This window comes from Alexandromys fortis, unplaced genomic scaffold, assembly GCF_014885135.2.
Source record: "Alexandromys fortis isolate MF-2015 unplaced genomic scaffold, M_Fortis_MF-2015_v1.1 scaffold_22, whole genome shotgun sequence".
Taxonomy (NCBI): domain Eukaryota; kingdom Metazoa; phylum Chordata; class Mammalia; order Rodentia; family Cricetidae; genus Alexandromys; species Alexandromys fortis.
The window spans coordinates 9789126-9816383 of record NW_026067900.1 but is presented as its reverse complement, the minus strand read 5'-3'; the positions used below and the strand labels follow the sequence as shown (position 1 = coordinate 9816383).

At 36.4% G+C, this 27258-nt stretch overlaps 1 protein-coding gene across 1 annotated transcript in view; it reads left to right on the top strand.

Moving 5' to 3' along the window:
* The window catches only part of Hcrtr2 (hypocretin receptor 2), a 91386-nt gene that overhangs the window by 44048 nt on the left and 20080 nt on the right, over nucleotides 1-27258 (top strand). The window contains exons 2-4 of the mRNA XM_050127428.1: nucleotides 15903-16081; nucleotides 19527-19770; nucleotides 26225-26340. Of these exons, the coding sequence (XP_049983385.1) occupies nucleotides 15903-16081; nucleotides 19527-19770; nucleotides 26225-26340 (539 nt within the window). The remainder of the gene's footprint in view (nucleotides 1-15902; nucleotides 16082-19526; nucleotides 19771-26224; nucleotides 26341-27258) is intronic.

Sequence of the window (27258 nt, the reverse complement as noted above, 5' to 3'; positions counted from 1 at the left end):
AACCAAAACTAAAATCAATAGTAAATAAAATGTACTAAATTTGCCAAAAAAAACACTATAGCCTGAAAAAACACACCCGACAGTACTAACTGTGGGTCAAATGCACAGACCACTGCATTTTGAGTTTGCTCCCACATGCTACCGAGAGTAAAGACTGCAAAGACTGCAGCAAGCACTGCTCTAGGCAGCCATGATGTAGTGAGTGATCTTAGTCTCATTCATGTTTTGCAAAAGCATTCTTTATTATGGAGAGAGCAGAAACCTACCGACATGTATGTAGAAAAGTATAACCAGAATGTAGATACAGCCTGTCTATATATCCTCAATTGGAATTGTTTATCAGAGTGAAATCGTGATAAGGTAATACTGTATAATGGTATATTAGTCAATAATCCAAATAATGACCCCTAAGTTATTCAAAGAACCTGAATGGCCCTGCAAGCATGGTAGAGTAAAAATCACAAAGTATACTATGATGAGTATTTTTAATTCCATTTGGATAAAAGTAAGAAAAATTAATCTGTTGTTTTGCAAATCTGTATGTGAGTTTCTTTTTAGCTGAGAGTAGATGCTGTCAGAGAAGACATGAGGTTATATCTGGGTGGTGATTATTATAGGTTATTCCTCAGTCTGAAAAGTACTAAGAAAGAAGTGTTCCTTTCGTGACATTTTCCCCAGTACTTCATGTATGCATATGAGATCCTGCAATTCAAAGGCTTTAAAAATATCAACAGCAGTCACACAGCAATGAAAGCCATCTGTAAGAATTAAGTACATGAACTGACGTTTTCAAACAGACGCTTGGAGTAACTGCTCATATATTTTGATGTACTCCAGATACTACCTATTATCAGCTTTTCAAGCTTATTTCTCTGGTTATTATTTAATACACTTGGAATTGACTTTTCATACATATTTTATAACCTATTTGTTGATTTTTTCATGGATTAAAAACTAAGTGTCTGGGTTAATGAGCTTTACATGTCTGAAGTAATCAGCTTGTGATGAAAAGTTTATTAAGACTATTTATTTACCTAGTGGCAGAAAGTGACATCCTAATAGCAACATACAATGTATTACAATGGTTAATACAACCACCCCCAATATTTTCATTTTTGTCCTGTATAGATTTTAGTTATGTGGTGCTGCCTTCTTGTACAACTGCAGTTTTTTATTGGGTAAGTGGAGTGACCTTTCACATGAAAAACATTATAGTAATTATCTGATGTTTTGGATTGTGCTGTCTTTTTTCCCATAGAGAATTTGTTGTTTTTATTTTGTTTTGGAGGAGGGAGTTAGTATTGGGACAAAATAGTTCTGTCTAGTCAATGGATGAAAATCTTTCATATGGACTTTATCATTTAGAGCATGTCTGCTGCAGTCATTCCTCTTAGAGTTCACTAAAAAGCCAAAGATGTTAGCTATTTGACCAATCTGGGATCCAGTAATTTTCCTCTTTCCATTTGAAATTCTCAATTTTCTGTTCAGAGTCTCCCAAGAGCTCAGATCTCTGAGTTCTTCTAAATCTTTAGCTTGTAATAACAGAGGAACTGAATGTTGGAGCCTTTCTTCTCCTACACTTCATCAAAAGACACCGTCCCTCTGGTTATTGCCTTGCAGATCATCTTTCAGCAGCAAAGGGACAAGTTTAATGATTCTGCTGGTACAGAGGAGACTGTGCATGGGAGGTGGCATGATCCTAGCTTCCATTGTCATAGCTTCTAGGTGTCTCGTGTAGGGTGCTTGTTTTGCAGCAAACTGACCTGCCACTACCAGGAATATATTTTTTGCATGCGATGATGTTATAAACGTGACTTCAGAGGACAATTGGCATTTCTTGAATATTTCCCAAATTCTATTCTTCGCTGGTCTTAGCCGTTCAACTTCTTAATCACGGCCTCTATTCTGGTGCATTGTAAATATTTACCTCTAAATGAAATATGTCTCCTGAAAGACAGAACTACAATGTCAGCTGTCAGCTGGATGTTGACAGTAAGGAAATTCACATGTGTTTTCAAACCATACGTAACGGTTGAATCTCATCTTGTATTCCTGCTCCTGAACACAGCCTCTTAATTGTTTGTCCACAGCTCAGTAGGCATCTTGAACACCTCCCCAGCTGCTGAACACCACATGTGGTGATTATCATCGGGTCATGGTCAACTAGTCCTTTACTCACTGAAGCTATCTAGTTCAGCTACGTTGTTATCTTTGCGTCATTGGGATTTTACTAATGATGTCCAAATTATAATATCAAAATCATAGAGAGAAGACAAGGTAGAGAAAGCGAGGCACAGAAAAGTACCCAAAGGACTACACTTAGAAATTTCAATTGTAACTGTTAGTATATTAGAGTTGTGGGGACTAATAGCAATAACTAAAGGAAGAAGAAAAATAAGGGAATTCAAGATTACAAGCACCATAAACTGAAAGAATATTTTCTGTAAAATGACCAAAATATGAGTTCCTTCTGGCATTAAGTTGAACAGAAGCCAAACGTCACTGGAAGGCTCAGTTGCGTGTGTGTGCCAGCTACTGAGTACAGAAAGGTCAGAAATGAAAACTGACCATTTGCCTCTAAAGAGCTCTGGAACCGGGCAGAAGTGCAGGTACAATTATGTAAGAGTGCATTAGAATAGGGACTGGAGGTGATTTACCCGTAAGGAAGGGAAAGATAGGAACAAGCAACACAAACTCCACTGCAGTGATATTATTACTATACACTGCACACAGGCTGCATCCCAGCTGTGGGTGCTTGGGCGTTGACCACCCAACCTCTGAGCTGAATCCTCAGTGGGGCCTTAGCTGCCAGGTCAGACTCATTAATAACTGAACGGTTTTTCTCTGGCAGCTTTTCCCCCAAAGTTGTAGATCCTATTCTGATTCAGTCTACCCATCCTGGCTACGAATCAGGGTCGCACTCTGAGGCAGTTGTTAAATCTGTTTAGCACCTCCGTTTCACTGTTTTTCTCTAAATAAGAATTTATCATTAGACTCTCCTCTCCCCATAGTGTCTTTCTCGATCTTCCCAGGAAATCTTTCCTATTGCGTGGTAATTATTCCCACACTACCTCACAGTAGCAGCCCTATTCTTAGTCTTTAGGAGAAGACCTGACCATGTTCACATGACGATCAGGTGAATCTGAGATATTTGTTCAATTACAGACCTACGTTTTCTTAAGTAAATGCAAACTGAAAGTCATTTTAATCATCTTTCCATTTATAGTACCTTGTTCTTAAGTTTCCTGCCTGTTAATATTCGTTAACCTTACTGAGTGACAGATTCAGTAGCATCTATGGCAGGATCCCAGCCATGAAGCATGCACAGAGAGAAACGCCATGTTTGGGTAGCGTTTCTGAGCCAGTGAGATGTATAAACTTTGCCCAGGTGTGGAGGTGGAGACAAATCGATGTGACAAGCATTCTGATATATACGGAAAAGGAGGTAAAATCTAAAGAAGATATAAGAACCAGTGTCACACTGGTGGGTGGCGTGAGATGGGCAACGGAACGTGCTTTAGTGTTTTACTTCCTGGGTTCTTTGATCTACCTCATAAATGATTCCGTGAATGATTCCATACAGGACAATAAACAAAGTTGACTGCAGTCTCCCGCACCTACATTTTGTTACCAGCTCTTTTCATTTTCTTTTTCTTTCACAGAGAAATGTAGAATTTCGCCTGAACTAACTCATTTCCATTAAGTTGAGAATCTATTGGATGGTTCAGTCTTTCTTCAGCATTCTTTCTGATGCATGAAATTTTACTTAAAATGACCATATTAACTTCTACAATATAATAAAGGTACATTTGACTTAATGCCGACAATATCCCTGAAATGTTGAGGTAGATGGTTTTAAAAGCTTTCGCTGACACTCTGTGGTGCTGGGTGGAACTACACTAGTTTTGACAAGTTTCCTGAAATGGTTAGTATTTTATATGCGTGTAGCTAGGAGATTGACTTCTGGATGCATATTCTATATATTAATTCAAATTAGAGAACAATAAAGTTGGCACAAACATTTCATTAATATATCTACATTGTAAGTAATGTGTAAATACCTAAATTGCCAATCTAAGCTGCAATTTTAAATGTTTCAAATAATTCTTTGTTTCGCAGAACACAGTAAAACTTTCTACAATATACTATATGTTTTCTGCTTTTGATATTACATTAGCATAATAGAACTATAATTTTTAGTTTTTAAAATACGGATTTAATTAAAATACAATTGCATAATTTCCCCTTCTCCCTTTTCTTCCTTCAGCCGCTCCCAGGTACTCCCCCTTGAGCCCCTCCCAAATTCCCACCTTTCAAATTGATAGACAATTTTATTTGTTATTGTCACACACATATATGCATCTATAAACATATATTTGTATGTACATACACATGTATCTATGATGTACATAGATATTGTATCCTATTGATTTCATTCTTGTTGTTTGTTTACATATGACTTCAAGGCTTACTACTCTGTGTCGACCACAAATAAGGGGATCCCTCCCTGGGAGAGCCAAAGAGGGTTCATAAATGAAGAGGGCTCCCGGGCACAGGCCTGACTAGGTGTGAGGATTTGTAGATAGTAGTGGGTCTGGGAAAGAGAAAGAAAATTACCCAAGACAGGTGAAAAAGAGTCTCTCACACAAAGACAATTTGCCTGTCCTGTGTATGAGACTGAGTCTGTGGGTTTGCAGGGGCAGAGGGTTAGGGCAAGGAGAAAAAGGGAAGAAGCAGCTTACCCAGGAAAGGTGGCTTTTGCACAGGGACCACACAATTTCAGTTCCTAAGAGGTTTGAAATTTTCTACAGCTCCCACTGCCAATAAATATCCAAAGAAAATGAAATGACAGCAAGTCTAAGAGACCAGTGCTGCTCTATCCATTGCGTCACAATGCACGTTCATCCAGAAAGAGAAACAGTGTCCAACAACTGAGGAATAAATGGAGAATTACCCAAGCAAAACTAAATACTTCAAATGCTCAAAAAATAAAATCTTGTCTCTTGCAACAAGTGAATGAAACTAGAGGTTATAATGTGAAGCGAAATAAGCCATGAACATAAAGACAAGTTTATATGATCTCATTCATATGAATAATCTGAAAAAAAGCTGATCTCATAATCAATAGGATGGTAGTTCCAGGTGCTAGGATGAATAGGGTAGGAATGGATGGGGAATTTTTATTGATCCATTGTTACTAGTTATAGTTGGAGGAGAAGGAAATTCGGGTGTGTAAGTGCTCAGTGAGGCAAAAAAACAGGGAGCAATAATTACTATACTTAAAAAAACTGCAAGGAAGGATTCAGAAAGTTTTACAATAAATAACAACTCTGCAAGTGGATAGGCATACTCATTGTTCCAAACATTATAAAATAGTACATATTTTTAAAATATTACAGCATCCCATTATTACATATAATTGTTAATATATACTTCTCAGTTTAAAATAAGGTGACTTCTAGAAGAAAATTGCTATAAAAATATTTCAAAAATATTATTAAGTTATAATAATTTTATGGTTTTTTATCATAGGAGGCAATTCTATAAACTGTGATAAAATATCTATACCACAAAAATTACCTGCTTAAACTTACAATATTATTTTGTTGTTGTTGTTTATAGACAAGACCTAGAAATTGAGACTATTCTATAGACACCCTACCGACAAACCCAAGAGAGTGTCCCCAAGATTGAACACCAAACACCACTCAACTGTTCACAACCTGGTAGGTTAGGATAATACTAAACAAGGATTCAAATAATCACTTAACAACAGGAGAGAACAAATGTCAACACCAAGAAACACTTCTAAATATCCATGTCTAGATGCTTAGTTCCAACACAGCCTTGCTAGGGTCACCTGACTTCATCCTTCCTGCCATATACCCAACCTCCAGCCTCAGTTCAACTGTACATCTTGCACTGGGGCTCAGCCTGGTGAGTCCACTTGATTCTTCCATCACAAACCTTCCACAATACTAGGATCTGATCCATATACTGCATCCAGTGTCCAGGCCTATTTGTGGTGAGGCATGCTCATGTGGCCCCCAAGCTACAGACTTGGACACACTTCAGGCCTTCGAAGACACCTGACTTCATCCCTCCCAGGCTGCATGCTCCCCTCAAGCCCAATCTGTCACCAAATAACTTGCCCAGGGCCCAGCCTAGTGAGTCAACTTGATCCTACCATGGGTATACCCTTCTAATCCTTGGATCCAGCCCATGTTCTGGATCCATATTCAGGAATAATCTAGTGAGCCCCACCTACACATTCTCTATACCCCTTGCTTGTGCTAGGATTAGCAGACTGAGTGTCAGCCCAGCCCCCTGTGTCTATCTAATTTCATTTCCCCACCCCAGGCTTTATCCAACTTTCAGGTATAATGTGACTTGCACATCCCATGGTAAGGCCCAGTCTGCTTTATCCACATCAGACACAGAGCCAGCAGAACAAGCCCACAGGACTAAGTCTCATCACAAAATACAAACAATATAATCAATAGAGTAATCTCCCCAAGTCCATCAGTCTTCCAACAATGTTCTCTAGTGAGAGTGATCTTGATAAACCCCAGGACACAGAACTTACAAGAACAATCACAAAGCTCATCAAAATATCAAGGACTTTTAAGAAGACACAAATAGTACAATAAGCTTACAGAGAATAAACTAAAGAGATAATGCCCAAGGGACATAAAATGAAAATAAGCCTAAGACTGGTTTTTAAAACCAAATTCAATAAAGAAATATAAATATGAAGAGAACTCAAAAATATTCTACTCTTAAATGGGGCAAGGAATCAGGCAAAAGTAGTTATCCTAATATCTTCCAAAAAAGATTTCAAAATAAAATGAATCAGAAGAAATGAAAGACACATTGTTCCAATAAAGGACACGTTTAGCAAAGAAGGCATTACAATCCTAAATAGACATGCACCCAACTCCACAGCACCCAATAAGAAGGGTACTACTAAAATTAAAGACACATAATAACATCATCAAATTAACAATAGGTGATTTAAATACCCCACTTTATCTAATAGTCAGGTCACCTGAAAAAGAAAAAAAACTAACCTAAGAAACTTCAGAACTAAATGACATCACACATCAAATGGACTTAACAGATATCTATAGACTATTCCAACATATATTCTATATTTGATGATTGGATCTAAGAATACACATTCTACTCAGCAGACCATGGAAGCATCACTAAAATACACCATATCTGGGGATGGGGGGAACAAATCTAAGCAGATTCTGTATAATCCAAACAACTCCATGTATTTTATTTGACCATAATGCAGCGACACTTAAAACAGAGAGCAAGTAAATCTTTAGTTAATACACAGAATCATGGAGAGTAAACAACTCATTTATGAATGATGAATGGGTCACAAAAGAAATCAAGAAAGATTTAAAATTAAGTAAAATTGGAAAAACAGCACAGCAAAACCTCTGGAGAAGATCAAGAGGTTGTATACCTCTAAGTGTCTATGTTAAAAGATGGCTCTGAGGTTGAGAACACTGGATGCTCTTCCAGAGGATCTAGATCTGATGCCCATAACTCACATGGTGATTCTCAACCATGAGTAACTGCAAATCTAGGGTATCCAAAACCCTCTTCTGGCCTCCAGGGGTACCAATCACAAGAGTTACATGTTGGCCAAACACACACACACACACACACACACACACACACACCAAAATATTTCAAAACTCAAAAAGAATTAAACGACTTAATGATGCAACTCAAAATTAAAAAAAAAACAAGCACTAACCAGCCCAAATCCATTAAATGCCAAGTAATAATGAATGTCAGAGCAGAAACTAATTAAATAGAAATTAAGAGAACAACACAAAGAATCAAGGAATCCAGGAGCTGCTTCTTTGAGAAGATAAATTAGATAGACAGACCTTTGCTCCAAGTAACCAAATGGAAGATAAAACCCAAATAAACAGAATCTAAAATGAACAAGGAAACATTACAAGAGACACACAAATGTTCATAATATCATAAAATTTATAATGTTATAAAAGTACTTTTTAAAATGTACTCCATAATGTTGGAAAATCTAAAAGAATGGAGGATTTCTAAATTCATCCAAATCATGAATGTTAAACCAAGTGGAAAAAAAATAAACTTAAACAGACCTGTAAAAATGAAAAGACATGGAGCTGGAGGGATGACTCAGAGGTTAAGAGCATTGACTGGTCTTTCAGAGGTCCTGAGTTCAACTCCCAGCAACAACATGGTGGCTCACAGCCATCTATAATGAGATCCAGTGCCCTTTTCTGGCCTTCAGGCATATATGCAGGCAGAACACTGTATACTTAATGAATAAATCTTTTTTTTAAAAAATGAGAAGACTAAAACAGGAAGAAAAGCCTAACAAGATAGAAGGTTCAGGCCCAGAGAGATTTATAGCAGAATTCGACTAGACTTTCAAAGAAGATCTATAGTCATGGCTTTTTCAAATATTAAAAGAGAAAAATAAATAGAAATAACACTTCTAAATTTTTCTATGAAGCCAGTATTGCTTTAATACTAAATCAGATAAAACCATCACCACTATCATCATCACCACTAACACCACCACCACCATCACTACTACCACAATAACACTACAGAACAATGAAAATAGATTTTAAAATCCTCAATAAAATACTTGTAAAGATTATATACCGTTATTAAGCAGGATTTATAATAGAGATGCAGGTATTGACCAACATACCTAAGTCAATACATTTAATATTCATACCGACTGACTTAAAGATAAAAAGTTACATGATCATCTCAATCAATACAAGAAAACTACTTGACAAAATCCAACACTCCATCATGATAAAAATCTCATAGAGTGTAGGACTGAAGAGAGCAAACTTCAACATAGTAAAATTTATGTGTGACAAACCCAACATAGGATGACAACAAATGTCATTCTAAATGGAGAATTCCTCAAAGCAATACCATTACAATCAGCAAAATATCAGGGTTGTTCAGAGTCCCCACTCATTTTGAATATGGTACTTTAAGCACTAGCAGGAGAAAAACAGCAAGAAAAGGAAATGAAAGAGATATAAATGAGGGAGGTCAAATCACCCATATTTGCACACAAAAGACCCCCAAATTTCCACAAAGCCTCCAGAAATGTTCAGCACTTTCAGCAAAGTTGCAGAATAGAAGATCAACTTTCAAAAAGCATTAGGTTTCCTATATACCACCAACAAGCACTATGAGAATAAAACTACAGACACACCCCCATCACAATAGCTTCAAAGAAAATAAAATATCTACTGATAAGCCTACCCAAGAAGATGAAAGACCTGTACAAAGAAAATGTTAAATCTCTGAAAAACAGGGTTGAGAAAGACAAGGGAAAATAGAATGTCTTCCCATGCTTCTGGGTCAGCTGAGTTAATATTATGAAATTGTTCGTTCTCCAAAAAGCATTTGATAGAGTAATGGAATCCAAATGAAAATGCCCTCAACATTCTTCACAGAAACTAGAGAAAAAAACTAAAATTCATATGAAAATGGAAAAGACTCTGGAGAGTCAAAACAATCCTAAACAAGGCAAAACAAATAAGAACTAACAAGCAAAGAAAATTAATTCTAGGTTACCACTCCAGAATTCCAGATATGTTACTGAGCACTAAAACAGTTTGATAATGGCACAAAACAGACACATAGACCAATGGAACAAAACAGAAGACCCAAACATGTGAACACGTAACTTCAGTGATCTAGTATTTTACAGAGGACAAAAAAACACATTGAAGAAAAGATTACAGATTCTGGAAATACTAGGAATGCTAGATAGCCAAATATAAAAGAGTGAAATTGAAGTCGTATCTATCACCTTGTATAAATTTAACACTAGATGGATCAAAGACCTCAGTGTGAAACTTGAAACCCTTAAGGTGCTTGAAGAAAACATAGTCTTACCCCACACGATATATGTATAGAGAAGGACTTTTCTCATAGGATCCTGATGCCCAAAAACTAAGGCCAATAATGGCAAATGAGAACTAATAAAGGTACAAGGCTTCTGTACAACTAAGGGAACCCTCAACAGAGTGAAGAGGAATTCCAGAAAGTGGGAGAGAATCCCTGCCAACTATGCCAACTATGACAAGGATTAATATATAAAGACAGGAATATATAAAGAACTCAAAATCCAAGAGTTGGGGTGGGGGACATTTAAATAATGGATTATAGATCTGAACAGACAATTGTCAAGAGGAGAAATAGAAATGGCTGTGGAGTATCACAAAATACATTCATTCTAGCAATTAGGGAAATGAAAATTAAAACAACTTTGGATTTCATCTTACCCCTATACGAATGTCTAAGATAAACAAAACAACCAACAACCAATGATAGAGTGTGGTAAAAGGGGAGCTCTCATTCACTGTGACTTGGATTGTAAAATTTCAAGAGTGCAGCCACTCTTGAAATTAATGTGGAGAATTTTTGAAAGGCTAAAAATAAATCTACCATATGATCCAACTGTACCACTCCTTGGCATATACCCAATGGACTCAATATCTACTTCACAGATACTTGCTTAGCCATGTTTATTACCACTCTGTTCATAATAGCTAGGAAATGGAAACAACCATTTTAATATCCTTCACCTGATGAATCAATAATGAAAATGTGGTTCATATACACTATGGAATACTCTTCAGCTGTAAAGAAAGTGAAATCTGCAGATAAATGATGGAGCTAGAAAATAGTATGCTGAGTGGAGTTGCCCAGATCCAGAAAGCCAAATGCAACATCTTTGCCCTCATCTTTTATCCTTAACACCAAATCTTTAGATGTGAGTATATGAGATGGAGTAACCATAGAACCCAAAAAGTCAAAAGGGACCTTGGGATAAAGAGAGTGTGAAATAGAGAAACAGAAGGATTCAGATGGGGAAAAGGGGAGAAATGTGGGTGAGGCAGGAGGAGAGAGAGGAAAAAAGATAAGTGGCATTAAGGATACTTGAAAAACAATCATTATTTATATTTTCTAAAACTACATTTTATATATATATATATCAATGGCATACTTGGAATTATAATACATCCCTCAAGAACCATAAAATAGCAAAAATTCCATTAAACGGGAGAACTAGTTTTGAGTTTTCGGCCAGGTTTGTCCAAGAGACTCTCCAAACAATCTGGCTATGTCTGCTGCCCTTGATTGCCCTCCAGAAATAAGTTCCTATTTCTAAAGACACCGTGCACGTCAAACACCAGACTCAAAGGAGTCAAGTTGGAAAATACACAAAGCCTTCTCCCCAGGGACTTGTTTTCATAATACAAGCTGCCATGGAAAGAAAAAAATCGATAATACTACACAGCTGTAATGCCTATAAATATGAATCACTACAGTGACCGCTCTGATAAGATATCCCTAAAGACACAAGGGTGGCAGTCTTATATTGGCAGTAGCCAACTTGTGTCTACTTAACAGGAAGGAATACATACCGGGTACTGAAAACCTAGTCAACTACCTGAGGCTAGTGAGGTCATGAATATTAGAGAAGAACCTTCTACTTCCACCTTCATAAACTAGTATAATTTTTAACTGCATTCTAAACACTTACCCTTATACTCAAGGTTATGCACAGCTCTTGTCCCTACCAAAGAATCTTATCTTTGTAGCAGAGAAGATCATTAAGGAAAGCTACAAGTGGTCAAAATACAGAAAACAAGTGATCATATAGTTCTCAGTACAAACTCAGTAGAACCCTCATACCTAAGGCTGAGGGGCACTCCAAGAGCAGTGTGAAGACTGTAAGAATCAGAGGACTGGGAAATCTGCCACGCTGCTGTATCTCTAAAAAATGACAAGGAAGCTACACACATGATACTTTCTCAATATGGCTGCCTAAACAAGCGATAAAGAAAGACAGCACCAATAGATGTGCTAACATGGAAGGGGAAATACCATGGGATCTCATTCCTAGACAAAGAACTACAGAGAGGTAGAGAATACTGAAAGACAGAATTAATCTTCTACTGGGGCGAGCCCCCAATTGATTTTCCGATGCAATGTGGTTGCCCTCACCCATGATATATATCCAAGAAACATTAAACACACTCAGCACTGTGTTTGTGTGTGTGTGTGTGAATAAATAACTGAAGGAAAAGAAGCAATGAATTTGAGAAGGAGCAAGGGAGTATGGGGGGAGTTGGAGGGAAGAATGAGTGAGAAATTACATAATTAAATATTAATTTAACCAAAAAGAAAGCCTAGGTGAAGATCTCCTATGGAAACGGCTGCTGTGAAAGTTGGAGAACTGGTATAACTAGAACATGTGATAAAAAAAATGCTTATAAAGGTCATAGCAGATGTCATACCAGAAGCCATCAGGAGGTCTGATGTTGCTGGTGCTAATAGGCACAGGGACACTCGATATTTTCAACAGGAGTAGGAAAAACGTAACAGATGAGAAATATTTTGGCTATTTCACTGGGAGAGGGGAATGAAGGGTATTAAATTTCAGAGAAGTAGAAAATCTTGGCAAAGACTGTGAACCTAGTTTTTGGTGACTTTGGTGCACTGTGGAAGGAGAAAGAGGTTACGGATGTAGCTTTGAGCTTGAATGCGTGAGTAAACAAATACAAAGGTGCACAGATTTATGGAGCATGCCTGCAGTGTTACGTGTAGTTGACAGGCCATTTAGAAACAGATCCTGACAGTGTGAGACGTTTTCACAAAAGAGGCCAGGGCAATGGGGACGTAACCACCTCACTACATATAAGGAGAATGGTGAAAGTCGATGGAGAAGCAAAGCCTTGTGGGTAAGCAGAGTCATAACCTATGAATAAATGGACAGACATAATGCAAGCTCTAAACTTACTTTTAAGTGACAGAATAGCACAACACACATAAACCCCTAGTATAAACTGCTCTATTACTCTCCTGTTAATGCTCTTTATTGATTTTTTTTTTACTTTTGTTACCTCTGCTGGGTAATAATATGTGACGGTTAATTCTGATTTTTAGTTTTGCAGCATTTAGACCCATTGGAGACAAGCGTCTGAGAGTGTCTGTGAGGGATTTTTATGATTTCTTTAACAAAATGAGAATGCCTCTTTCAGTGAGATTGGCAATAATCTATGGTTTGGGGTCCTATTTTATTCGTAATTTTTTTCATACATTTTGATTTTCCTTTCACCTTCCCCAGCTTCTCCCCATTCCCCTACCAACTAAATTCTATGTTCTCTCTCTCTCCCTGTCTCTCTCTCTCTCTGTCTCTATGTCTCTGTCTCTCTTTCTCCCTCCTTTCTCTCTCTCTTTCTCTCTCTCTCTCTCTCTCTCTCTCTCTCTCTCTCTCTCTCTCTCTCTCTCTCTCACACACACACACAATACATACACACCAAAAAGAAAAACAAAGCTATGGAGTTTATTTTTGTTATCCATCACTCCTGGTCATGAAGCCTACCCTTGAGTGTAGTTGATACACCCAGTGACACTCCATTGAGGAAAGCTTTGCCTGCTGATATTAATTGCAAATGGCTTGGTCAGCTGTGGGTTTCAGTGTTGTCCCATCCCACAGTGCTGAGACCCAGTCTGACTTTACTCTGTCTCTGTATTGTCACAGTTCCTGAGTTGATATGTGTACCAGTCCTGTTATATCTGGTATATACTATGTCCATGGAGTCATCCACCTTCTCCTGGGTGGAGTTAGTCTATATCTGTTTGTTTTTAATTTCCATGCCTGGCTTGGAAACCAGGACCTTGCATGAGCTACGCAGCACTTGATCACTGATGACATCAGAAGCTGTGTTGTTAAGCACTATGTTCTGTTCTAGGTCTAAATTGTACAGATAGCATACAATAAAAAATACCATAAATAGTAAATGATTTCCTATTTTCTTATTAAAAACCATAGTAATGTGTTTTTTAATTGCTAGAATATGTGTGTTTCAAGTATTTATGTGAAATAGCTTATTTGGCAATATCACAAGGGACGATATTATAGTGTATCCTAATTAAGGCCACCTGATGTCTTAGCTATTACACTACCGAAACCAGAGGATGACTCGAAATACTCAAAATTAAATCTTCCAAAATATGAATATTTTATTAAATGACATCAGTTGAGAGCTGGTAGCCAATTTCAGCCTTAGGCCCAAGTGGAAGTATTTTTTCTAAGATACGAAACTTCTAATGCTAAATGTTTGTCAAAAAGAAGTTCTTCCTTCTTCGGGTATTTAAATTTACAAACTGCTTCTATTTTTAGACTACTCCTTAAGGTGTTAGGAGCGCCATTTGCACAATAGTTCTGACAGGCTGACGATGCCCTGGAAACAATCGTAGTTTCATTCACTGAAATTCGGTAGCAGACGAGGCTAGAGCTGTATGCGCGCATGGGTTCTGGAGCTAGTCGTCTTGCAATGTGTCTGGCCCAGACAAGCGGAGGGCAGAAAATGTAGGAACTTGATGTTCTTTCAGAAAAAAGCAGCTCAGTGTGCTAGCACAGTTTTAAACAGGGAATTCCCCACAATGTAGTGGAAAGGCCAACCATGCTTGATTTGAGGGTGCTGTTCAGAGGTCGTTGAGAGTAAATGAAAACGAGGGCATTGGAGCCTAAAATTTAAATATACTCTGCTATAACCTCTTCATTTTCAAAAATGAAGGCAGCCTAGGTGGAGAAAGTACACACATATGATGTGGGAGTGATTTCTTACTAATAAAAAAACTGCCTAGGCCCATTTGATAGGCCAACCTTTAGGTAGGCGGAGAAAACAGAACAGGATGTTGGGAGAAAGAAGCTGAGTCAGGAGTCGCCATGATTCTCCCACGCCAGACAGACGCAGGTTAAGATCCTCCCTGGTAAGCCAGCTCGTGGGCTACACAGAATATTAGAAATGGGTTAGATTAATATGTAAGAGCTAGTCAATAAGAGGCTACAGATAACAGGCCAGGCAGTGTTTAAAAGAATACAGTTTCCGTGTAATTATTTCAGGCATAAGCTAGCCATGCGGGCGGCCGGGCCAGGGACGCAGCCCCGCCGCTCTTCCTACACACATATCACTTGAATTTAAATCCATCATTAACTGCTTTTATTTTACGAGTTCTTAAACAGGCCCAACAAATACCCTTATCTTAATCATCTCACATGTGAAACACGGCTTCCTGTAAGATTTGTCCAAATAGAAAAATATAAATATGCCAACTGTTCAGCTAAGTGTTTGGCAAAAGTAGGGGTTGGGTAATGGCTGGATGGTAGGAGGTTGTTTTATTTGTTCATTTGTTTGTTTGTTTTTTGTTGTTGTTTTCTCCCATAGGTAGGAGTTTTCTATTGCTTGTCCATAAAGTAGATTTGAGGGAAGACATGGGTTATGGTCATGAATGAGGCAGTCATGACAGTTCTCTTAACATTACTAACTCTAATCCTCTTCATTTAATTCAGCCTCAGCAACTATTTCTTTTACTTTCTTTTAAAAATTTTGTAGGATTTCATTGTGTAGGGTCTCATTCAGTAGCTGACTGACCTAGAACTCACCATGTAAACCAGGCTAATCCCGAACTCATGGAGCTCTGCCTGCCTCTGCCTCCTTCTGGGGCTGAGGCTAAGACTAAAGTCTTGTGCTGCTATACCCAGCCCAGCCGCTATTCCTTGATATTTTTCTACATACTGAATATTAAAATAACAGGAAGATCAACGTTGACTTGCTTTACAATTGAAAAATAGCACAGCCCTTATGAATAGGAAATACAATGCCAGTTCAATTAATTCATCTTAACCTTAGAATACAAATTCCCAGAGAGTAACTGACTGAATGACCACAGTGCAGCCTTAAGCATTCCCCTTTACAGCACATGTGTGACTCTCCTGCCTTTCCTCACTGCTACCCAGTCTCTTTATTCATCCCATCTCTTTCTCTTTCTTTCAGTCTGCGTGGCGGTGTGGAAGAACCACCACATGAGGACAGTCACCAACTACTTTATAGTCAACCTATCCCTGGCGGACGTGCTTGTGACCATCACCTGCCTTCCAGCCACCCTCGTTGTGGACATCACTGAGACCTGGTTCTTTGGACAATCCCTCTGTAAGGTCATTCCTTATTTACAGGTAATTCTTTCTTGGGCCTTTTAAGAAATCATTTTACACGTTTTCAGTTATAGTCATGACTGTCTGGTAAAATAGTGAATGAATTAAGAAACAAACATAGATATTCAGAAAGTAAGCTTTTAAAGAAGCTAACACTTGAGAATTGCTGAATAAACAAGTTCACGCTCGGATGAAATAAAGGCAATGATGCTGGTAATTACTCCACAGTCTTTATCATTAAATAAATCATTTAAACAAAGTAATAATTAAGCATCTCCTAGATCAAGTAACCATGAGCATTTATTTTTCAAGAATATCAGGATTTTTTCCAGTTTTTTTTTTTTTCATCCTAAGGAACTAAAGGGTATTTGGTTAAAGAAGGGCATCAGTTCTGGGTTGGGAATATCAGTTCTGCCATCTCTAGATGGTATACTATCAAGTGAAATACATAGACTCTTGGCAACCCACTTACTGAAAATGGTAATTTTAATAAGATCTACCTCATATAGCTGTTGTGACAGATTATTTAGATCGTTTACATAAGTCTCTTGGCTCTGTGATTGCCTCATCATGAACATAAAGCAATGTACTCAGAGTAAGACCCAGTGACCAGCATCAGCACCAGATGTCTCGGTGATAAGCAGTAAGCATAGCCTTTCTATCTTTGTTTGACAAATTAAAGAAAAAAGAAAAGAACAAATACTTTTAAAAGAATCTTTTCTGACTGTATTTATAAAAATAAAGCCTTTGATAAAATGATTCCTGATAATGGCCATAGCAACACAAGCCGGAGAGCTGTATTCACTGTAGGAAATAGTGAAGGAAAACAGACTATGTTCCCCTTAGGAAGTATATAGTGAAAGAAAGTGGGTGGTCCCACTGTATCATGTGCCACAGTCCCCATCTACCCCTGTCTTTAGTCCCTGAACCTTTCTAGGTGGAGACCACAATGTTTGCAAGATGAGATAATGAAATTTGGAAAAAGGTCACAAATACCCATTACTAGAAATAGTTTTAAATATTCTTTAGAACCAAAATGTTAGACTTTTCAATTCAGCAGCTCCTCAATAATCTCTTGAAGTAATATTTCTAAACAGCAGACATCATCTATAGTATATGTGATGATGCCATAGAAATAGAAAAGTTACATACATGCATTAGATTTAATTACAAGGTTGGTTGGGCTAGTATGCTAAGACCTGCCAGTGAGTTACAAAATGTGCTGTAATAAAAATGATGGAGAAATAATAAAATTTACAACAGAGAAGAACAGCTTTTTAGGAAACAATTCAGTAAGAATTTATAGTTGAATTTATATGCAGTCATAGTTGAATTTGTATACAGCTATGGTTGAATTTACACACAGAAATTGGAAAAATCAAAAGCAGCAGAAAATTCTAATATTTGAGAATCCTCTTGTTATTTCCAGTAAACTGTGTTTCTCTCAGCTCCGCTAATCATCCAAGAGAAAATGTAGACTCCCTTTGGTTTAAGGGTAGTTTCAACTGCCCAGATCCTCGGTTGCCTGGCAACCTTCATAACATCTGTCTCATGACCCAGATGTCTTGATAGAGGGGATGATGTAGTGAGAAAGTATCACCTGTACTAGGAATCTGCTTCCTGGCTCTGATACAATCATAGCTTGCTGTTCTGTGCACCTCCAAGTTTCTTGGAAGGATTAAACAAAAAAACAGGAAGTAACATTAACAGTAAGGATGCACAGAGTTTCTCTTAGTCACTGGCATCATTATTTTTCCGTGTAACACAACTTACAGGCACGTTCTAAATGTCAAAGGACAAACAGAGATTCTGGCTCTTGCATGAACACAGTCCAGTTTACAATGTCCACAAGAGTACACCAAACACAGACTGGAAACAAACTGTACCCATCCCGTAATTCATTCTCGTGACCTCTTGTTCAAAGCATGGAAATGCACCAAGAAATTCATGCACTGGCAAAACCAGTGTCTCCAAACCATCTTTGCTTTGAATTTCAGGTGCACAGTAACAATTCTTTTATTTCAAGTCAAGTAGTTTTTTTCCTATTGCTACAACATAAAGCTAATTGTTTTTATATAAATATTTATGTATCTGTGTATACAATACACTTTCAATGTAGTCAAGCTATACAGAAGTATTTGATTGTATTTGGCTTTTATTAGCTTGATATAAATGTTTTCATTTTTCTTCTGAAGCAATACAGCTTGGATTTAAGAGCGATATTCTATAATACTCTGGCAAATTCTTAAAGAATTATACAAATATAATAAATTTAAAGGAATAATTAAAATACCTTTCTTAGATATTATAATTTGTAATTTTATAGCCAATAATACCTATTAGATCTTTGATGAACAGTCTTCATATACTTTATTCCCTAATACTAACAGGAGTAATTGGCTCTTTTAAGAGCAAATGCACCTAAACTCTTCAATGGTTATCAACTATCATAAGATTAACTTATCCCTCCAGGAGTTTAGAAACACTACAGTTTGAGTTAGATGTTTTCAATGGTCTTTCTTGAAAGATCCAGAAATCAAGACTCCAGAATGAAAGATCAAAATTATAGTGTCATAATAAATGTCATCATTATAAGTCTAATAAATAATAGCAAACACACAGCACTTGTGTGGAAACCTTGAGTTAGGCATTTTGCATCTCAATTAACTCTATAATTCCATAGCTCCTAACCTTAGCCCTAATCCTAACCTATTAAAGGTAGCTTCATACTTGATCATGCTGGACTCAACTGGGTTGAAATGATTATTTCTTTAAATTTCCAAGTTGAAGAATCACTTGTGATATTATTTGCATACAAGTCTGTATGGAGAGGACCTACTTGTTTTTAAAATCAAGTTACTAATTTTGTCCGTGAGCCAACTATAGCGCAAATACTCACGTACAGAATTGTCTTTTAATGTAATCTAGACTTTTGTTTCTATGCAATATACTGAAAATAAATAGGATCAAATTACCTTTTGTTATTTAAAAAAATGAAAAAATACTTATTTATGCTAATGAAATATAACCAATGAAAAACCTACTTAATAATTTAAAATACACATGCCGTGTCATTCATTTTGATTGAAAGAGAATATACCCATGTATAATTTCTTTCCCTCTGAGAATACTGTTTATACAATCAGCAGAAAACTACAAAACAAAGATAGTAATTATTCACACGTTCTAAACTAAGCTTTCAATGTGAGAAAACCGCAAGGTTTCAAAGCACTTACTTCACATCTGAAGTCACATGCAAAGTTTCCTGATGCATTTCTCATTTTCTATTTTCATTATTCATTTTTTTAAGCAGGAAAGTCATTTACATGAATGAATACGTAGAATGGGTTACCTGGAATTCTCGTTTTTCTGCTGTAACTACCTTGCTGATAAGACAAGTGCTATCTTGTTATCTTTCTGACACCTAGCAGTTCTCCTGAACCGTGTTCCTTTCTTTCCTCTCTAGACCGTGTCCGTGTCTGTGTCTGTTCTTACGTTGAGCTGCATTGCCTTGGACCGATGGTATGCAATTTGTCACCCTTTGATGTTCAAGAGCACAGCCAAACGGGCCCGGAACAGTATCGTCATCATCTGGATTGTCTCCTGCATCATAATGATTCCTCAAGCCATTGTCATGGAGTGCAGCAGCATGCTCCCTGGCTTAGCCAATAAAACCACCCTCTTTACAGTATGTGATGAGCACTGGGGCGGTAAGTAGTTGCTCCCATTGGCAGGGTCTCTGCAAATACTGGATTAGCATCACTATTGCTAAATTGGGATTCTATATTTTATTAGCATTTGTTAAAAGAGCTCAGCAAAAGGGTGAAAATAAAGTTGAAACACAACAAAATTTCATAGATTCCTTACATCTTTTGAAGGTGCTTTATGTACAATTTTTAATTTTCATAAATTTTGCAATAGAAACAAATAGGGAAGTTTATTCAATAACTCATTTTCAGTTATTTCTTAAAGTTTTTTTAAAACAAATGAACTAGTCAATGATATATATCAAATTCTAAATTAAAAATTTAGAATAATAAATATAAAAGTTTCTCAAAAAGCAAAATGCAGAGGCTATCTTTGACCCAGTTATCCCATTCCTGGGCATAATCCTAAAAAAACTCTGTATCTTACTTCAGAGATATCTGTGCAATTACAGTTAATGCTACTCTTCATAAGATTTAAGAACAAGAATCAGCATAGATGCCTAAGAAAATGTGGCATATATCAAATTGAATTTTATCCAACCACACAGATATGGACAGAGAAAAGAATAATAAAAATTCACCAGACATTTCAGTATGGCATGTACTAGCTACACATGAAATTTGAAAGGAACAATCTGAACTCCTCTAGATAATTGCACTACAGTTGTTCATACTTACAGAATTTGCATATCAGGGAAAAATAATTGTAAATAGATACCTAGTCATGCTTATAGAAAGATGAATCAAGCCAGGTGACCTGGGAGGCTTGGGTAAATAGATCCTGAATCCTAAACCAGCCTGGGCTGCACAGTGGTGTTCAGTCTTAGAAAGAAAGAAATCAAAACAACCAAAACAAATCAAAGCAGAACTATACTAAGTAAAATTTTAGAATTCAAATTTCCTGTTATTCAAGATATTATATATTTTCGATGAGTTTTACTCTTTTCTAACATTGTAATGCTCTTGCTTTCTGTGTGTATCTGTAGTATTTTTTAATAAATATTCCCCTCGATAGTATAGTCAAAAATGAACAGAACGGAAAGTTCATAAATATTTTCCTCAAGTGTCCTATGTCCCATTTATTTAATGTTCAAACAAGATCTAGAGCATCTAGAGTGTGCTAGGCACTGTGCCTAAGAGAACGAATTCTCCTGTGAGAATGGCGAGGCTGAGAGAGCACAGTGTGATCAATGGACTTAGGTGCCGAGTACCAGGAACACAAATGAGAGAACAACTTCGTTCCCAGCCATTTGGACAAATGTTTACAAAGGAAACGCTAATTTTTCAGTAACATATTAAAGATGAATATGAATCTAGGAGCAGGGAAGGGATATCCCAGGAGAGAAAAAGGTGTGTTCAGGAAGTAAGAAAACCCATTGGCTGGGCCCACATCTTAAGGAAGAAGGAGAAAAGAGAGAAGACATAGTTTCTCAGGTACAGCAAGCCCAATGAAATGACTTTAACAGAAAGTTGAAGTTTTTCCACACACTTTCTTTACAGTACATTATAGCTAGAAGCATCCTGTATTCCACATGCCGACCCTTCAGCCCTACAGAGATTACACTCTCTCTTCAAGGTTAGAAAGCCATGTGTACATGCCAGTTGCAAAAGTCCTACTGAAATGTGAGGGTCCTTTGAGATTCTGGAAAGGATCCTTAGAGAAAATACTCTAAGTACAGTAAATGCCAGGGAAGATTTTCTAAGGTATTTTGGAATTGAGTTTCATTTATGTGTTCATGTAGGTAATATAAAAGATTGCTCTTCACATACAATCAAGTATCATTAACTCCATTAATGAAAAAGATTACCAAACTACATAATCCTATAATCAATAAATGAAATTAAATACCATGTTGTGGTTTTATAAATCTTTTATCAATAAATGTAAATACACAAAATATATATATTTCAAGTATTTTATTATCTAGATTTTACACAGATTATCAAAGTCATTAATAAAACTATTAGGAAGTAATTTGATAATAGCCCACGGTTACTCAAAACACTTCTAAAGGCTAAAATTAATTGATATTGAATCTATAAAATAAGAACTATTAATTGTTTTCTAGCTATTAAGTTATAAATTATCAATAATTTACTACTTTTAAGGAAAATGTAAAATAATTTCTGATCATTTAACTCATTATATATCTTATATAAAATGCTCTCTGTTCATGGAGATTATTTAAAATTATTTAAAATTCCGTGCCCAGATTGCAAGGTTAAAAGTCAGCAGAGGCATTATAATTCTCTTAATTTTGCTCTCTATTGCTGTGGCGAGAACAATGACAAAGTCATCTTGGGAGAAAGTTTATTGCCTCTTCCAGCTTATAGTCCATCACGAAGGGTGTTCAGAGCAAGGACTTGAAGCAGGCATCTGAAAGCAGGAAGTGAAGCACAAGCCGTGAATGGATGCTGCTTGTGGGCCTGCACCCCTTGGCTTGGTCAGTCTGTTTTATTTACAACCCAGAGACATCTGCTCAGGAATGACAATGACCACAGTGGGCTGGGCCCTCCCACATCAATCATTAATTAAGAAAATTCCCCACAGACTTCCCTACAGGCCAGTGTGATAGAAGCATTTTCTCAATTGACATTGCCTCTGCCCAGATCACTCTAGCTTATGTTAAGTTAGGGGAAAACAAAACAAAACAAAAAATAAAAATAACCGTAAAAAAGAACCATAACCAAAACACTACACACCGCAGGAAAAAAAAACATAGCTTATAATGCTACTTCTCTATATGATGGATATCCTGAATGCCACTTAACCCAATTTAAACACTGGCTATAGAATACAGTATCTTTTACTTGAAATAAATTTCTGACCTGGGATTCTTATATTTTTTCCAATATGTCCCCTAAATCCAACAAAAACAGATTTATAAACATCTGTGCTTTAGCTATCAAATGATATCACATAGGAAGAATTCTCTTTAGCCTCTATCAAATCACTTTGGGGAGTTACTCAAATAAGTGCCCTTCACTCATGGTTGCAAGATTACTGGGAAAGTTTTAATGACAAAGTTTTCATGATTATAATCATTGTATTCCTGATTGTTAAAAACAAAAAGTCAGATAACACTAACAAAAAAAATGCAACATATGGATGTGTCTGAGATGTTCACTTGACTATGCAAAGTGGGTCTGTATTATCAACGTCATTCTCCTGAACTTCACTATTGGCTATATTTATTGTCTGCTTCAGTCACATTCCTTCATATTTATAAAACTGTAATTTACAGAATTATGCCCATGCTTTCTTGGTTAGTAAATGGACATTTAGTTCCTCAAAATAAAGGAAAACTACATATTTTTCACACTCAGTCTAAGAAGTAATAATCTTCATATCATATCACTTCATCAAATGTCATGAATATGAACTATTTATCAAATATTGTTCTAGACACTGGAATTTTATCTGAGAAAAAGTCTCACTCTATATTCCAAGACAATATTGAGACTCATTTAGAAACCCGAGCTATCTTAGAATGCATTTTGTAGCCCAGGTTATCCTAGAACTCACCATAAATATGCTAGGCTATCTTCAGCCCCATGATTCAACACATACATGACTACTGCCTAGGCCTCCTGAAAGCTAAGATTACATGATCCACCACAGCCAGCAATAACTAGATTGAAAATACAGATCTAACAAATTGCACTTTGGTGGTCTGACCAAAAAAAAAAAAAAAAAAAAAAAAAAACTTAGAGTGAACCTTCTTTGTACTCAGACTAATTATGGGTTTTGTCTCATTATGAGGGTTAGAAAGTACTTAAATATGTAGATATGTGTATCAAAAAACAGGTGTAATATAGTCATTAAAGAGACGATAATAAAGCAATAAATATTCAGGTAAATTTTAGAAACCGATAAGGTTTAAATTTGCCAAATTGAGCATAGACATATTGTATTTGACATGCTTGTCCCTGATGAGTGTAGCATATGGAGAATGTAAGTTTGGACAATTAGAAAAATAATGTACCTTAACTCTTCTGAAGACTAGTATTTTTTATTCTCTGATTTCAAAGACATCATAAATATCCATAGTTGTTTCTGATTTCTTGATATGCAATAGATAGGGAGATAGATAGATGATAGATAGATAGATAGATAGATAGATAGATAGATAGATAATAGATAGATAGATAGATAGATAGATAGATAGATAATAGATAGATAGATAGATAGNATAGATAGATAGATAGATAGATAGATAGATAATAGATAGATAGATAGATAGATAGATAGATAGATAGATAGATAGATGATAGATAGATAGATAGATGATAGATGATATATGGATCTCCAGATCCATACAGAGAGGAATGTATTTAGATACTGCCTTCCATCAGTTAAATAAAGATACTGTTATTGTTATTGTTGTTGTTGTTGATACCAGGTCTCAAGTTATCCCATTCTGGCACTAAACTTGCTGTGCAATCAAGGATGATCTTGAACTTCTGATCTTCCTGTCTCTACCCTTGCTTTGAGATTACAAATAGGCTCAACCACACATGGTTTTGTGCAATGCTAGAGATCAAACTCAAGTCATGATAGGAAATCATTCTACTGACTGAGCTACATCTGATGTAGCCTGAGTCACAGATGTATAGTTATCAATCAATCTTCAAAATGTTGCATTCTAATTCACGCATCACTCATACAAAATAAATTTTAAAGAACTATATTCTAGATTATTACCAAGGGAGAGATTCAACACATGCAACTTAAATTTTCAGTAGACTGAGTTTTCAACGAGCTCCAAATGTAAGAATGAAAAGCAGATTTCAGCTAGGCAGTGGTGGCACATGCCTTTAATCCCAGCACTTGGGATACAGCACTTGGGAGGCAGGGGGATCTCTGTGAGTTCGAGGCCAGCCTGGTCTACGAGAGCTAGTTCCAAGACAGGTTCCAAAGCTACAGAGAAACTCTGGAAAAAAAAAAGAAAAAGAGAGAGAGAGAGAGAGAAAGAAAGAAAAGCATATTTTAAGACCATTACTATTATAACCTCTCCAGTAATACACCCTTGCTAGCCTGTAGTATAATTTTTATTATCAATGTTTCTGCATAAGTGTTCATCATAATATACATATACTAACCAATTATTATTTTTTCTACTTACTCAAAATTACCAGAATTTGCCTTCCTTCCATCTACTCAAAACTCCAAATTACAATGGCTGTAATGGTATCTGCTACTGCAGTGGGAAAAATGTTACCAATTAAATCCACTTTCCTCCATCTGTTCAATTTAGTCTGATGGAGCTATTAAAGCTTCAGTGTGCATAAGCTTCAAAGGTGTGTGTGTGTGTGTGCATGCGTATGTGCATGCGTGTGTGTGTGTGTGAAGTACATGTGGCGTGTGATACTTTCTTTAAAACAAATAAAAGTTCAAAGCCACTCAGGTCTCTGGGAATTGCTGAGGTCACCTTCAAGTTGCTTTGAAATTGGCTCAGCAAATGCTGTTCAAACTGCTGCACTTCAAATGGAAATGCTATCTGCTGTTCTTCCAGAACTTGAATTCTATCACTCTTTATTTAACAGCCTGTTTTACAAGATAAACTTGAAAGTTAGAAATGAATGAAGCAGACGGGTGCCACCTGACCCAGGAAGAGTTTAAAACTGACATCTCAAATTGGTTTCTTATACCTCCCAACTGCCTATGTATTATGCTGTTCTTTCTACAGAATATATTCCTTTTTAATTAAATGCAGAAGTGATAATTCCACAGCTAGCTTAGTCACTGTTCTATTGTTGTGAAGAGACACCACAACCTAGGCAACTTTTATGAGAGAAAATATTTCACTGGGGACTTGCTTACAGTTTCAGAAGTTTAGTCTATGATCATCATGGTGGGGAGCATAGCCACATGTAGGCAGACGTGGTGCTGGACAAATAACTGAGAGATATATCCTGATTCATAGGCACAGAGAGTCTCGGTCCTGACATGGGCTTCTTACCTTCAAAATTCACCCCCAGTGACACATTTCCTCCAGGAAGACCATACCTTCTAACCCTTTTAATCCTTTCAAATATCGCCCGTTACCTTCTAATGAGGATAATTAACTGTATTTACATTTAGCTTTTGTTTAAACAAGGTTTTTTGTCAATATTTTTTAATCAAAAAATATTTGAACCAGGTCCCTTTTAGTAAATGAATATATAAGACAATCCAAAATAGTACATTTTAACTAGCTAATTTCAGGCATGCAAAATAAAGATGTATTTGATACATAAATTTCTTGATAGTGGTTAAATTGCGATCATACCCAATTTAGAAATGAGTAATTATTATTTCTGTCAGTATATTAAATGAAATATTGTAGATTGTTTTCCTTTATATGCTTAAAACATAAAATAAAGTTATAAGAACATACATGTGTACTTTAGCAGGAAAAGCTTTTCTAAATTCATCATTTTCATGACATATTTTACTGTTTGATTCTCATCTCAGGTGACATTTACCCAAAGATGTACCACATCTGCTTCTTTCTGGTGACGTACATGGCACCTCTGTGTCTTATGGTATTGGCTTATCTACAAATATTCCGTAAACTCTGGTGCCGACAGGTATGTGATATCAAATAATTTGTGTCTTCTTTAGAATGTATGTTAAAAACCAATTTAAAAATTCTTTGAACTAATATAACATACAATACAGGATTGTTTGTTCTAATAAGACTCTGGACGTGAACATATTCCTTGATTGTTTTACGGATATTTATTAAAAGTATTAAATTCCACCTTAAGAAGTCTACACTTCTGATAAAATCTCAACCTCAATAATTAGTTGAGTATTTTTCTTTGTTTAGGAGTAATATTTCAATTTTTGTTAAGGATTTATTTATTGTTATTTTCTATGGTATTTTGTCCCATGTATATCATCACACTACATGTACGCAGTGCTCTCAGAGACCAGAAGAGGGTACCAAATGCCCTGGAATGAGTTACAGTTGATTAAGAGCTGCCATGTGAATGCTGGGACCCAAACTTGGATCCTCTAGTAGAACAACTAGTGTTTCTAACTGTTAAGTCACCTCTCCAGCCGCTTGGAGTAAAATGATTTATTTTACTTTTTATTATAAATAACAAAAATTAATTCTAATTCCTGGAGGGTTTAAATATAAATGGCTTTACTTTAAGTAAAACTACTGTAACACATTTAACACATGGGTTACATCTTCAACTTCAATGATCTCATTTACAGTAGATTTAAAGAATAAGATAACACAGGGTTGTTTTCTGCTCCCCTATCACCCATCCTATTCCCCGCCCCCATATCCAGTATAACTAAAATATTTTTTGAAGTTTTAATTCTGAATTAGGGTTACTCTGATTTGCTTTAAAAAAAATGGTCCCATCCATGAGATTTTATCCATTCTCTTAGTGATTCATTTGTCAGGTGTTAGTATCGTCTGTACACCAGCCTTAAACTAAACCATCAGTTTATGCAATCAGTGAATTCAGTCTCTAGAGGGGATATAATCA